The 15,727-nt window shown below is 36.3% G+C and overlaps 3 protein-coding genes across 3 annotated transcripts; 2 read left to right on the forward strand and 1 right to left on the reverse strand.

The window, feature by feature from the left end:
• The first annotated feature begins 8,044 nt into the window (after window positions 1–8,044).
• On the forward strand, window positions 8,045–11,270 carry LOC123313644. The gene is made up of 6 exons (XM_044898611.1): window positions 8,045–8,288; window positions 9,053–9,258; window positions 9,553–10,067; window positions 10,405–10,504; window positions 10,574–10,693; window positions 10,887–11,270. The coding sequence occupies exons 1-6, from the start codon at window positions 8,228–8,230 to the stop codon at window positions 11,175–11,177; spliced, it is 1,293 nt and encodes a 430-aa protein (XP_044754546.1). The 5' UTR covers window positions 8,045–8,227; the 3' UTR covers window positions 11,178–11,270.
• A 268-nt stretch (window positions 11,271–11,538) lies between these two features.
• On the forward strand, window positions 11,539–12,786 carry LOC123313645. The gene is made up of 3 exons (XM_044898612.1): window positions 11,539–11,962; window positions 12,213–12,333; window positions 12,440–12,786. The coding sequence occupies exons 1-3, from the start codon at window positions 11,865–11,867 to the stop codon at window positions 12,632–12,634; spliced, it is 414 nt and encodes a 137-aa protein (XP_044754547.1). The 5' UTR covers window positions 11,539–11,864; the 3' UTR covers window positions 12,635–12,786.
• A 242-nt stretch (window positions 12,787–13,028) lies between these two features.
• Window positions 13,029–14,595, reverse strand: LOC123314134. The gene is made up of 5 exons (XM_044899255.1): window positions 14,111–14,595; window positions 13,894–13,993; window positions 13,686–13,805; window positions 13,173–13,325; window positions 13,029–13,106 (listed from the first exon to the last, which is right to left on the reverse strand). The coding sequence occupies exons 1-5, from the start codon at window positions 14,593–14,595 to the stop codon at window positions 13,029–13,031; spliced, it is 936 nt and encodes a 311-aa protein (XP_044755190.1).
• Window positions 14,596–15,727: the final 1,132 nt, after the last annotated feature.

Consider the following 15,727-nt stretch of genomic DNA (forward strand, 5'->3'; position numbering starts at 1 on the left):
GAAAACAAGAAACGTCGACGACCACAGGCTACGGGAGCTTGATTTGGGGGTCCTCCCCATCGCAAAATGATCGTCGATGTTCTGACATCAATGCATCCCTTATTTACATCTGTGTGCATCTTTCAGCGGAATGGCAATGAATCACCTTGAACCTGAATATCTCGAGCTACCGGACTGGTTGTGTTCAATAATCTATTGCCTTCGATCTTGAACTGTATCAAGGAATTTTTCAGAGACACAATTGTGTAATTCTACAATTGGAACCATGGTTGATGGTGTACTGATTGCGTAATTTTGGTTGGTTCTCGTACATTTACAATTTGGCACGAAATACCTTGAAATCTCCCCTGAAATTTCCACAATTTTCTTCTTTAGACACGATTTCAAAATTTGGAAAAATCGTCCATTTACTATTTCTTCTCGAACAACTGAAAGAAACTCGATGAAACTAGCTGCAAAATCCGGTGGTAGCTTAGCTGAGCTTTTCGCTCAGACCGACTCGTTTTAAGTTTTGAAATTCGAAGTATATATGGCTAATCTCATTTTTTATAAACCCTCTTTCACCGCCTGAGTGTAGTTCGTGTAGTTTTCGAGTAATTGAATTATTCTTCATCGGGTTTTCTTCTTGAGAACGAGGGGTTGTTATCATTCAGCCAAAATGTCATTAATTTTCGAATTTTGAACTTCAAAGGGCTAGGGACAGTTTGGGACGTTAATAGGTTAAATCTGCTCAATAGATTTCGGGTTATAGCATCTGAATTTCTTAAATACTTCAACAAATATCCATCCAATCATATTGAAACTCAGTAACTTGTTGTTAAGTACGGATACCCAGAAATTTCGTGAGTATTGTATACAAAATAAAGAAGTATTTGAAAGAATTCAACAACATTCAGACGTATACTCCATTCACGTTTATTTTAGCAGTCGGTTGGCCACGGAAATTTGACACATTTCACTCTTTATAGTACGAAAATGTGGGGTTATGACGCTTGTCACATTCAAGGTACAATCAACCTCATGCAGAGGCGTAGGAAGGGGGGTGCGGAGGGGGCGGACCGCCCCGGGTGCCAGCCCTGTGGGGGTGACAAAAATGTATCTTGAGAGGCTTATATTTGATTAGAGCGTATTCTCCTAGCAAAGAATAAAGAAGTACATCTAAGTCGGATCGATTTTAAATATAGTTTGCGTACGATCGCTAAAATTGTGGGTGAAGTACAATTATCTATTAGGTATAATATAATAATAATAATATAATTATCTATATCGTATAATGGCAAAGAGGAAGGTTAATCTTTGAAAATGGCTACTAAGCGAGGAGCGGAACAGTGAGCAAAGAGTACGATGGCGTCGAGAAGGAAACTTGTAGTAAGGGCTGAATAGAGTAGGAGCAGCGAGTGTCCGGGTGGAGTGATTTATGACCCATTATGTTTCCACTGCGCCTGCCTCTTCCAGTAGTTTAATTTCGTCATTCATCCTCAGTGCGTCTGCGTCAGTTCCTAAATTCGACTGCAATAATACGCAAGCGCCGTTTACTCGTTTATTGCTTGTGCTTCTTTGTGGTAATCTAGACTAGCTTTGTTATTGGTGCCGTGGTGTACGTATAATCGTACAGAAATAAAATATTGAATCAGTGGTCCAGATTATTCTATCTCTTCGATTTGGCAGCTATTTAGGAATTTGGGTGAGTTTTGTTTTCCCATGCGTTTTGATAGTTCGAAATGTGATAGGATGAGGAGCAGAGGTAGGTGATCTACATATGCACACTTTCGCAATTTAGTGAAGGTCGATCTGTTGAGAAGTAGCAGGAGGACTGACAAGGTAGAGTGCTCAGTATGAAGCTGTTAAGACTGTATTCCAAAGTTCCAAGAAGATTGCCGATATAGCATTGAGGAACTTTGTGACCCTTCAGAAACTATCCACACTTGAAGAGCAGCTCAAACTTTATTAACTGCAGAATGTGATTTTTCATTCTTGTGCTATTTGATTCTATGGAATAGTGCACTAGTGCACTTATTCCTACAGTGTCGAAAAGTGCCTCATCAGAATGAGAAGTTTAATGGCCTTTTTGATTGAAAACAGGGAAATTCTTGTGGAAAAGGCAATGGAATTTGCGACAGGTATTTGTGACGAGATGAAAATTCCTACCGCCAAAAGAAGAACCTTAAGAAGAAGGAAATCTATGCCGGAGAAAAAGATATCAGACGATCCATGTTAGGGTGCATTGAAACGTTTCAACAAAAAATAAACACTCGTTGCCAAGGCATGGAAGTGATATCACTCAGGTGTGCTATCTTGCAGACCAAGAACTTGCTGAAGAGTTCAGAAACTGAATTGCTAGAATTAGTTGGCAGTTTAGTTTGGAGTTATGAAGAAATGTCTTCAGAAGACATTTTGAAAGAAATCCCACGTCTGAGGAGGTTTTTAAAAGTTCGGCTAGCGTTCCTGAAGAAGAAGCTCTGAAGTGGAGTTCTTTGAGACTATTGCAGTTTAATGTCGAGTATGAGCTTCCAGATTCTGTTCCAAATTTAACGTTAGCACTTTGAGTTTACCTTACATTATGTGTTTCTGAGTTTTTCCGAAACTACGCTTATCCAAAGTTATCTCAGATCTACTATGAGCCAAGCTCGACTATCTTGCTTGTCTATTTTATCCAATGAGCATGGTGTAGCCAGAGGGATCGACTTTGATGAGACTATTTCTCAGTTTGCAGAGAGCAAAGTCAGAAAAAAGAAGTTCTGAAAGAAAAGATGCTGATAAGACAACTGATGAGTTGTTGAATTTGTGCAAAAAACTGATTTTTTTCATTGAAATATAATATTTTACGTGTTGCCCTTCACACCTCTATGCCCACTTGTCACTATGTCACACTTCAAATAAAAACTTGTAATTTTGTTAACAAACAAAAAAGGCTCAACAATGTTATGTAATGTTGAGGGGCGACATGTTGAAATTCCGCCCCGGGTGTCACAAGAGCTTGCTACGCCTCTGACCTCATGGTACAGAAGGCTCACCTGATGCATCACCAAAAAATTTCAGCAGAACGTTTGCCATTGTGCCTACTTGTAAATCTTTTCACAGTTATCACGAATTTATATATCATTGTTGGTTGTCGTCTGATAGGAGCAACAAAATTGGAAGATCATAAACTTGAGGAATAAACAGAAACTACTACCTAGATTGGTAGCTGATCGATATCAGCCATTATTGTTTTATCCAATTTGTATTCAACGCCTCACCTAAAACATCCTTTTCTTCCTTAACAATTGGGATGTTATGAATGAAGAGAACATAATCGTATGAACATGAAGTTCATTCGGTTGATTTGACCAGATATTGCGTTAAACGCTCAGCTTAAGGTCTATTCTTCGGAAGCAATTTTTCTTATGTTACAATAGACTAGAATCCGGGACAGAATATAATTCATCACGTCAATTGTCAGCGAAATACCGGCATAAAGTGAAGAATGAAGTACTGCTCTCCTTGACATTAAAACTTATCGGATTATGTGTGTAAAGTTCATTGGTATGATGAAGATTTCTTCTGAATTGTATCAAGAACTGAATCGACCAACAAGTAGTTGGCCACTAACAAGGGTTCGTTATACAAGTATCAACTAGTACATGAGTGTAGGAAGAAAATTAACTGTTGGAAAATTGTACTGAAAAATGCAGAAACATTCGCCTTGATGAAACAGGTCCTGTGTGGAAAAATAAAACAGCATCAATAGGTCTGAAGACGTTCAGAAGAAACATTTCCAAGCTTCCATCCGATCTGTAATTTATTATCACTCTTTATGGTCAAACCAGACGCTTGCAAGTCACGAGGAATAATTTAAACAACCTCAAGATATTTTCTGCAACTTGTGTCTTTGACGCTACAAGTAAGATTCCTCTCTAACTGAACTCATCAATCCTTGATTCCAGCCATTAATAAAACATAAAGTTGCCATTAAAAATCGTCACTTACCGACTAATCGCTTATCATTTTGTGGGATTTTTTAATGCCCCACCTGATTAACCCATCGTTTTGAAAGAATAACGGGTGAATTTTTTTGTAATCAACCCACATTAGAGGAAAAAATTCATCAATGACTCAGGACTTGGTGATTTCGAAATATAATCCGAAATCGTTGGTTTCTTACTAAACAGGTCAGAGATTGGTTTCCTTTATTCAATCAAAAATATTCTGAAAATTTTAACTATATATAATTAAATATTTCATCTCGTTATGTGATAGGGTACAGGGCCAGATACAAAGATCTTATTGTTGTGTCAATATGAATTACTGATTATTGATTTTTCCCAGACTTTCACCAAAAACTGTTGTAATAAATTCATTAATACTGGGTGTTCTGTTTTCTACGTCAGTATGTTTCCAGGAAACGCTGACTATTTTGACTTATCTCTTGAACCTAAACCTCAACAAATGGTAATAACCATTCATCATTGTCCAAGATTTCCATTCCAGTTAGATGAAATTTTATTCATGGACTCATCGAATGAAGTTATATCTTATATTGAAATATTCTTCTGTACAACTCCTTCGTCGGTAGTTCAAAAGCACCGATACAATCGAATAACACTTGTAAGAACACGGGTCACAGAATTGTACCTCATTTTTCAAAGATGTTTGACACACTGTTAATATTTCCGATAATCTGAATAGCTCTGATAGCCTGAGGAAATACTTGGACTCGAATAAATCACCATGTTAATAGTTTACGGATATTTCATGCTAATGTCAAGTTCGAAAATACGAATGTGTAGTTTGAAAAAAAATGTTACGAAATAGTATAATAGGTCGTATTTTTTTGTACAGAATCGTGACTCGTAAATGTGATCTAGAATAGGCTCAAAATCATAATTACCTAATGCACTCACTGATCCACAGATAAAGTCAGATATTTCACTGAAAGACAGCGATATTATCAGGTCCACCCACGCTGAAAACAGACTTCAAGAATGTCCGAAATTGGATCTATTGAAAGAAGTGTACAATCCTGTCTTACTCCCTTTTGAAGCCTCAAATTTGATTTTCTAATAATTAATTATGATTCACATAAATAAAGTCATGCATATCGTCGAGTCAAACTTTTGGTATGGCCGAATAAAATCTAGAAACTCTCTGAATTGTTTGCCTGCACAATTTGAGATTCGTTTTTGGCGTCCCAACCCGTTGCGCCTTTATTATGGTCCATAATTTTCTGTATTAAAATCTGATGAATACGACACCATCAATTTTCATTCGCTGACAGGAAAAAACAACTTCTAAATGCCTACCTGTAGCTTACTCCTTTCCAAGTTGCTATTTTGACTAATGGAATCCATCCACCTTGTGTGGATGTTCAGAAGGTCATCAGAAAGTTACAAATAAAAGCAATATACATATAGCGTGAATAGTTTTTGGAAAAGGAATTTATTTTAAGTCAATAATTTTACATGATAGGATCAAAATTCTCAGTTAGAGACCATTCTTATTGGAAGGAGTGATTGTTAAAAAATTTTATTCCAGGCAATTTCGAGAGCCCATAGCCTATCCCCTTCGTTTAGATTTTCATCGTTGAAATGGCATTTTTCAAAAACTGCAATTTTCAATCTGTCATATCTCCTGTTATATTCGTCTGATCCAATTGGGATTTCCAGTTATATAATCCACGTTGACTAGGCTTCCACCCTAGCACAAAAACTCGATTTCGAAAATCTCGATTTTTTGGGTCAAAAATGAGCAAGGGGTTGGACCCCCCTAAAATGACCGTTTTGCTACTCTGTCTGAAAATCAAGATGTTCTATTACTGTTCTAGGATATGGAATGTATAGGAGTTGTTTTGAAGTTTCTAGAAAACCAAACAGTTCATGATTCAATAGAGAATTGCACTCCAGAGAGCTCTTCGAAGTCAACTCGAAAATGAAAAGTGGAAAAACAAAAAAATTATTTTTCTCCTAAACAGTGTCAGATATTCGAAAGTTTGGTATGAAAATATAGGTTTTCGAATACGTTGAATCTATTGCGAGCAATTTCGAAAGCCCATTCCTCTCAGTTTAGATTTTCATCTCCGAAATGGCATTTTTCGAAAATTGCAAATTTTCAATCTGTCATATCTCCTGTTATATTCGTCTGATCCAATTGGGATTTCCAGTTATATAATCAGCGTTGCCTAGGCTTCCACCCTAGCACAAAAACTCGATTTAGAATATCTCGATTTTTTGGGTCAAAAATGAGCAAGGGGTTAGACCCCCCTAAAATGACATTTTTGCTACTCTGTCTGAAAATGAGGATGTTTTATTACTGTCCTAGGATATGGAGTGCATAGAATTTGTTTTGAAGATTCTAGAAAACCAAACAGTTGATTATTCATTAGAGAATTGTAATCCAGAGAGCTCTTCGAAGTCAACTCGAAAATGAAAAGTGGAAAAACAAAAAAATTTATTTTCTCCTAAACAGTGTCAGATATTCGAGAGTTTGGCATGAAAATATAGGTTTTCGAACACGCTGAATCTATTGCGAGCAATTTCGAAAGCCTATCTCCATTCGTTTAGATTTTCATCTTGGAAATGGCATTTTTCAAAAATCGCAATTTTCAATCTGCGATATCTCCTGTTATATTCGTCCTATCCAATTGGGATTTCCAGTTATATAATCAGCGTTGCCTAGACTTCCACCCTAGTTGAAAAACTCGATTTCGAAAATCTCGATTTTTTGGGTCAAAAATGAGCAAGGGGTTAGACCCCCCTAAAATGACCTATTTGCTACTCTGTCTGAAAATCTGGATGTTCTTTTACTGTCTTAGGATATGGAGTGCATAGAATTTGTTTTGAAGATTTTAGAAAACCAAACAGTTGATGATTCAATTGAGAATTGCACTCCAGAGAGCTCTTCGAAGTCAACTCGAAAATAAAAGTGGAAAAACAAAAAATTCGATTTTCTCGTAAATCGTGTTAGACATTTGAAATTGGGGTATGAAAATATAGGTTTTCGAACAAGCTGAATCTATTTCAAGCAATTTCGAAAGCCTATCTCCCTTCGTTGAAATTTTCATCTCGGAAATGGCATTTTTCAAAAATTGCAAATTTCGATCTGCGATATCTCCTGTTATACTCATCTGATCCTATTGGGATATGGGATTACCGGTTCTATAATCAGCGTTGACAAGGCTTCAACCCGAGCACAAAAACTCGATTTGGAAAAACTCGATTATTTTGGGTCAAAAATGAGCAAGGGTTCAGACCCCCCTAAAATGACCTATTTGCTACTCTGTCTGAAAATCAGGATGTTCTATTACTATCCTAGGATATGGAGTGCATTGAAATTGTTTTGAAGATTCTAGAAAACCGAACAGTTGTATCTGAGGTGCAACGATTTTCCCCAATCCGTATCGCAAAAAAAAATATTAACACCAAACTCGATCCTCGATGTTTCCATGCTGTATCGCATATTTTAGCAGTCGACCACCCGATAATACTGGCTCCGAATAAATTCTCTATTTTTATGCCCATGCTTTTTAGATAAATTTCTGGGGAGGGTGTGTCTACCGGTGGAACATTTGAACGAGAAATTCACACTCGATATCCTTGAAGGCAGCCAACAGCGGCATGTCAAAAACCTTTAATAAGGAACGGGTATAATTACCAATTAAATATTGTGATCTTCCAGTTGGGACAATACACCTGGACCTATTCGTCTAATAATTCCATCTAATCTACATACTACACAGAGCTTTTACCGGTGAAAATGCCAATTTTCCAGGTCCTATAATAAAGGTTCAACGATCCATTCGCAGATAGAAAATATACGTAGACTGAAATCAATGCAATTTCGATATACCGATTCTTCTTTGATCCTTTTTTCCTGTCATTTGGTTAAGTTACGTTAATAACCCACACAAAGGTTATTGTCAACGACAGACGTTCAAATAATAACGATAATAAAACAAAAACCAGTTTTGCTCCAATGTTCCACCAAAAGGCTAACCATCAACAATATTCGAATCGAAGAAAAAACATCAATTCATTATTCACGAGGTTCGATAAAGTGATACCATTTTCTACAAAATCTTCATTACACACAAAACAAAACTTTGTCCATAATTGCAATTCCTTATTTTTGGCCATAATGGAGTGAAATTCTCAGGATGCACAAGTATCAACACTAAAATAGTCACTTTTATTTCGTATTCCGAAGCTGCTGCTCATTTTCCTTGTTTTAATAATAAATAGGCGTAGAAGTTATGGGGGATGTGGTAACCAATGACATTTTGGGAATTTATGGGAAGATGGCGACATTGGGAGGTGAGACTTTGAAAGAATAGCGATGAAACATATTACCCTATACAGGGCGAGTCTTTGACTGGTACAAATATTTTAACAGTAGATCCTTGAGGTCAAAAGAAACACTTTTCCTATACCATTTTTTTCGAACCGCCCCTGATTAAAAGATATGCCATTTTGAGTTTTTATAATGAGCTGTGCTGTGCTACCTTCAGCATAACTAGCTGAATCTGTGACACTGCACATCTGTGGATCTTTTAAACAGAGTTGCATTCGTTCAAAGTACCCAATTTTTCAAATTCCACAGATACTTTTTTATTTTTGAACATCAAATTACTTGAAAACGGTGCATTATACGAGAAAATACGAAGAATACTTTTATTTTACAAAACGTTCAAATATTGATTAGATAGCGTCCAACTTAGTTTCAACAGTTGGGTTCTTTGAATTTTTGGTATTTTTATGGTACGTAATGGTCATAACGAGAAAACTAAAAGACGTTGTTGATATCTTGTGTTCGAAAAAGATTCATCAAACAAAAGAAAAACTAAATTCCGAAATTCATTTCATTCGGTAAAACCGTTTGTGAGATAGAACTAAAAATAATTTTTTTCGAAGTTTTTCAACAGCCTGTATCTTTTGAACCGAGCCGATTCGGAAAAAATGATTAAGGAAAAAAGTGTTTCTTTTGACCCCAAGAATCTACTGTTGAAATATTTGTACGAATCAAACACTCACCCTGTACAACATGCCGACCAAACATTTCGTTTGTTAATTTTTCGCAGAAAGGAAAAAAAGATGCAAAGATCGCCTCAGGCCTTTAATTCGTTACACTTTTCAAACATTAACCTACCGACCTGTCTGGTTTTGCTTCTTCTATGTATTCTGCCAGTACTTCTTCGCTACTTCTTTGACCATCTTCCACCTGCTAAGAAAGTTCGACCAAGAAACCTTATTGAAGCATGGATCATTTTGTGGAATCCAGATTTTTGTGAGTATTCCAATGATCAAATCAAGTTTAAAATACGAGATCAGAAGGGATACTTTAGATATGGGCACTATTACTCCCCTCTATCCTCCTCTACTCTACCCTCCACAACCCTACTCTTCTCTACTCTAGTCTACTCTACCAAAGATGTTCCTCTTTGACTATACACCACTATGCTTTATTACTTTACTTCACCCCACTCCACTTCGTGTTCCTTCTTTTTATTGTAAAGCCTTCCTTGGAGAGTCGTCTTTTCCATAGTCAAAGTCCCGTGAAAATTGGTTGGGTCTTTTCCAGGTTCTGATTAATTTGGGACCAATGATCTTCATGGTGGACGACCTGCTCGGTTTTTTGAAAAGATACGGAGACGCCACCCTTCCCGTCGATATGCTGAACGATAAATTGCTCGTGCAGATTTATTTCCTCATAAAAATTATCAAGGCGATATCCGTCATCAATATATGCTTGGCCATCGTGGCAGCAGCTGGTTTCATAGCCGCCCCTGAGTACTTCGACGAAAAGACCTACCTATGTGTATGGATACAGGAAACATTCCCGGACTATTCGGTTTGGATGCTGAGAGTCGTTCATTGGACCAGCCTGCCGGTTGCCCTAGCTCTAGCTGGTTGTTCCATTGGCTGGGCCTATGGAGGTTTCATTTCCATCTGCCAAATCTTGATGTTGCACGAAATGATCGCCAGTATCTCGAACAGCTCCTTACCGCAGAAATTGAGACGAGATTCGAGATTGTACCAAGAAGCTGTGAGGCAGAAAATGGTCATGTCCATCATGACCCACGAGTACACAGTGAGGTAAGATCTTGCAGACCATTTCGAACGAAGAAAAACTTCCGGAATTCAGAGGTGGTAGATTCAGTAGGTGAAGAAACGTTTTCTCTACCTCTATACACTCACGTATGAACTAGAGGTCTAAATTTTGAAAGATAATAGGCTCACATGTGGCACTCATACACAAGTTGAGGATGCAGGGCAACCTATTTAAGTAAGAATGGATCACCAAGTGGTTAAGGGTAGTTATATATCAGCTCTGAAAGAAAACCACAAAATCAAACTAAAAACTGAGCACGATCAAGCACAGTGCATATATTTATTTTCAAATTCCAAAGCCCACGCTTCATTCAAATTTCAGATTTCAGTCATTAGCCTCAGAAATCATAGAAATACCAATATTGATGGTTTCGGTGGGCAGTTTGATTCTAGGAGGTTCATTGATGATCGAATTCTTCAGTGTAAGTATAAAACTGTAAGAATAAGTTGGATTCTATCAATTATTTCTATCTATCTTATGATTTTTGCAGAATCAAGATCAAAATTTCGGTGATCAGTACGAGCTATTCGTTGGTATTTTTTGTTTTACTGTTGCTGGTGTCATTTCGGCTAACACTTATCTGATAACTGGACAGGTGATCAAAGATGAGGTGAGATAGTAATGAAATATCCGTATACTTTTGTTATTCGAGAGCTACATAATCGAATTGATGATGTGATCAAACATCTGTGCTGTTTTAGCACACTTTTTATAGTTGGGATTGAATTCTTTCGATTTTTCAACGAGAGATGGTTTCTCCTATCTTGCAGTGGTTCCAAATGTTTTAAAATGTCTTTTTTCAGTCTGAAACTTGCAACTATAAACTCTGCCAACTTCCATGGTATGACATGGACAAAGACAACAAAAAAATCTATTCTATATTTCTGGACAGATCCCAGAAAAATCTGGCAATACAAAACAGCCTCGTCCAAGTTGACTTTGTACTTTTAGTGAGGGTGGGTGTTTTAATTTATCTAGTCGCTTGTATGAATTCTTCATTGTTTAAACTCCTGTTTGTTTTTCAGATTTGCAAGGGCTTATATTCTTTGGCTGCAGTTCTTGCACAATTTGCCGCCCCAGATGATGGAGCTTAAAAATAAGATTATCCTTCTTCACATATATGATGAGTCTCGAAAATCTATAAGCAATTTAGATGCCTCTTATCACATAAAATATTTCACATTATATTTCCTAGCCACAATAAATGAATCTCAGAACTTTGTATGAATCGATAAAAGAAATCTAAATACATACCACCTTTTAGTGATCTTCAATATACCTATTTTTCCTACTTTCCAATTCTGCCCCTTTCATTTCATCAATAAAAGCTTCACATTTCATTAAAACCCTAGAGAAATAGAAGGGAAATATTTTGGAATAAGAGGGAGATAAACAGATATTTGTGAAAACACATAGACGTTACATTTTCTTCGGAGAAATTCTACATTTATGAAAGTATATCATAATTATCCTTTATGTAAGTTTTTCTCGTATTAACTTAAGGAATTCCACCTATAGCACAATAAAAACTTGGTTCAATACTGAGCTTCTTCTCGAAAAAAATCTCCGCATTTCCCTCATCAAGGTCATGAGCATTTCATAACGTGGAAAGTGGGTAGAGAGGAATATTAACGTCTTAATTGAAAAATATAAGATTTCAATCTGAAGATATGCATTTTATTGACAATTTAATTGGTATTATATTAGCATTTCCGTATACGTTCAACAGGGCGATATCTCCTGAAGAAACGTCACTGTCCAAAACACATGACTGATTGGGGATGAACCAAGGGGTATTTAAACGTATATCTGGGTTGTTTTCATTCAGTTCAGCATCGAAAACAGCTATCATCCAGTTGCATTTGTTCGTCAGCATGTGGTAAGTAGAAAAATTCGTGATATTATCTTCTAAAAACTGAATTTGAATAATTTAATATATTTCTCGTGAAATTGTTGCGTGCTTTGAAAGATTCCCATAAAATCTTCTTCATTATTTCTCGTACGTTCATCTGTTTTTCTATGTTTGAATTATTTTCTCTTTTGTAGCGTTCTGTATATAAGATATTTCAAGAGTATAACTGAAATCGAGTACAATTCATTAACCGAATTTCATTTTGTATAATTTTCAGGTGGTTATCAGTTAAAGAATGGCGTTTATCTTTCATCTGCCCCCTTGTTCTGGTAATTTTGTTCGGTTGTACCATAGCTTATCCATCCCCCGGAGAAGACTATGTATTGACTGAAAAAGAAGTGAGTATACAGTACGTCGATGACACTTTTCTCTCTCTGTTTTTAGCGTGTAACCTCACGTATATTAATTCTCTTTGAAATATTTTATCGAAAGTATGTTTTGCAGTACTCAAGCCCCGGAGCTCACCAGCTAGCAAGTTGGTTGACTGCCCAAAGACGTCCCAAGGAAATAACAGTAATCAAGGACCTTCCAGTCATCCCCTACCGTTTGCCACTTCAAGGTAAAAGGAACTCAGAGGTTACCAACGCTATAATACGGTCCGAGGAAACCCAGAGGATGTACAGGGAAGGAAGGAAATAAGAAAAAATCAAAATCAGCATTATAATCATAATATTAGTTGTTATACTTACTAAACGACATATTCTATAACCACACATGCGGGATAGTGATATAATTCTCTATTCTGTTATAATTATTGTAACGTGTATATAAAATAAATGGGTATTAAATAGTTGCTGTGCTTACTCATCTTTTGTATTCCTCTCATCTTCACCAAATTGGGGCCAGAATATCGTGTACTGAAAACTGGAAGAATTTGTTTCCGAATGATCCAAATTACATCGATATATCTTCAGTATTTTCCGATAAATAGCTTTATTCATATACTTACTTCAGTGATGTTATTTAAACAATGACAATTAATAATTAAAATACATTCCAAAAGTAAATCCTTGCAGAAAAATCTAATTTTTCATTAATTATTATCAGTAGGTCCATTAGATGAAACGAACTGCGCTAAAATAGCAGCAAGAGAGTACAGTGTTTTCACAATCTGAAAAAAAAAATAGTAACGTGTGTCTAATTCCACAAAATCTCATTGAGAAAGAAGTACACTCACTCTGACAAGAAGAGAATAATCTATCTGAAGCAGACTATTAGAAACCAATAGAGATTTTTCGGTTCTTCTTAGGAAAATCGAATAAATTGTTTTATTTTCCTTATTCATGTCGTACCAAGGAAGTTGTCTCAGTAGGGAATTACAATTTTCGGACTGCAACAAAAAATTATGAGGCTCAGAATGAAAATGTCTTCATAAATCATTTTTACGTCCACCTAACCAAAAATGAACTAATTTCCGAACAGAAACTAGACTATTTTTGAAGGCGAGTACATTTCGTCCGCATTCACTTTTCGTCCGCATTCACTTTTTGTCCTTAAACACTTTACGTCCACTCATCTGTTCCTTGCTTAGTTACAGATGCTAGAGTGGCGATTTAAACAATTTCGAGAGCCAGCATTTGATGAAAACACAAGTGCCTGTGACAATTACTATATATACATTTTGCGTACTAAATTTCCGATCGAAAAGTCAACTATTATTGAAGACAAGTATTTCTCATTTTCTACCAACCTCATCTTTAATGGCTTGTCCGAACAAAATATACAGATTGGCTGAAATTATCCCAGCTAAGGCAAAAAAGAATATACCAACATATATCGCGTACTGATCTCCAAAGTTCTGCTCTTGATTCTGTAAAATGGAGAAGAAATTTTAGCTCACAGTGTCTCTGTTCGGTTTGCTGCAAAGGAGTCAACTGGGTGAAATACGTTTTACTTACGCTGAGAAATTCAATCATCAGTGACCCTCCCAAAATAATACTTCCAACAGAAAACAGCAGCAAAGGGGCTTCTAGTATATCGCAAGCAATATCTTGGTATCTGGAAAAAAAAACTTTCAAAGACTTCGCACAACTTTCACCTGTATCGATTTGGTTGTGATGCTGTTTGGATGTGATCGATTTTTTAAACCTTCTATCTTCTAAGGTTGAGCCTTACTTAACTATGAGCTCGAAAGCCATTATGGACATGATCAACTTCTGCCTGATAAGTGATTGGTAAACTTCTGAGTCTCGTCTCATCTTTTGTGGGATAGTCGTTTTGGAAATTCCTTTTAGCATTTCTATGAATATGTACACCTGAAACATAGCATTGCCTCCCGCGTATGCCCAAGTTATGGAAGTACCAGCCATAACAAGAGCAACAGGTAAACTGGTCCAATGAACCACCAAAAGCATAAAATTGGAATATTCAGGAAATGTTTGCTGAATCCACACCGATAAATAGGTCTTCTCGTTGAAGTACTCTGGTGCAGTTATGAAGCCCAGGGCTGCAACTGTAGCGCAGACCATGTTGAAGCAACAGATCACTTTAAGTATGTTACTATAAATCTCCACTTTTTTCAGGGTATCGCTGTTCAACATCTCCACAGGGAGACAGTTCCTTTCGTAATTCTTCAAGTACTGATAGAACTCATCTACCATGAAAATTATCACTCCCAAATTGAACAATACCTGGTAAAAATATACTCCATCAGTGTTTCCTATACCTAATTGATGGTACTTACGAAAATTTGAATACCGCAAAATGATCCGTGTCTCAGAAGTGTTCTTGTATCAAATCTGTCTAGCAAATGGTAAACAGTCAGAAAGGTTGCGAAAGAATATTGACAAAAAACGTAGATGAGGATGATTCTGATTGGCGGAAAGTTCATCGTTTCAAACGTCATACGTATCAGAAGTTGAAGTCGGTCTTTACTGCCTCTCTTCATCTCTGAAAACCACATATGATCAAATACTGATCAACCCTTCTTGATTTTTTTCTCCTATATTCTGCAACCCGTAACATCATAACAGATTTATTGATACAATAGGCCTATTATTCATATTCTCACTGTATAAAATATATGGGTTCACTATCTGAGTAGGTATGAAAAATAATAAAAAATAATAGACAACAATATTATAAAGAGTTAAAACATATAGGAAATCGAGGTCCGTCCATTTTACCCTAGCTCTGGCGTGAAATATAACAATGTATACCTCTCAGACCAACAAACTTTTTGTATATTCCCAACACTTCATCATCAGTTGTCATTTTCACGAAAATCTATAGGAAACTACCTCAAATATTTTCGTGACGACTTGGTATGACCACAAGGTAATGAACTCCCATCCTAGATAATGTACTCGGAAATGTTTCTCAAAACAAATAAAGCTTTAGTACTTAATGTTTTTCCACTTATATAGCTATACTGAAGAATATTTCTACGAAAAATATTTTTCTCTTGAAAACAGGTCTATAGGTAAAACTAAATTCATTTCTTATTTTACCTATTAAATATTCACAGTGCTTTTTTTTCCTTTTCCTTTGTTTCCAACATTCCTCCAAATTGAGCTTAAAATACGTAAACTACTTCAGTACTTACCGATTTTTTGTTGTTGTTTATTGCCTCAAAATGAGTCGATTGGAATTTGCAACTAAGTACAATAACAGGCATCCTATTATGTATCATATAACTTCTATTCATCTTCAAATTTGAAATTTTTATAGTCCGAAAACGTAATTTTCAGTTACTCAACCAACGACATATCATTGAAAATCGTGTTATTCAGT

Source organism: Coccinella septempunctata, chromosome 5 (genome assembly GCF_907165205.1).
Source record: "Coccinella septempunctata chromosome 5, icCocSept1.1, whole genome shotgun sequence".
NCBI classification, from domain to species: Eukaryota; Metazoa; Arthropoda; class Insecta; order Coleoptera; family Coccinellidae; genus Coccinella; species Coccinella septempunctata.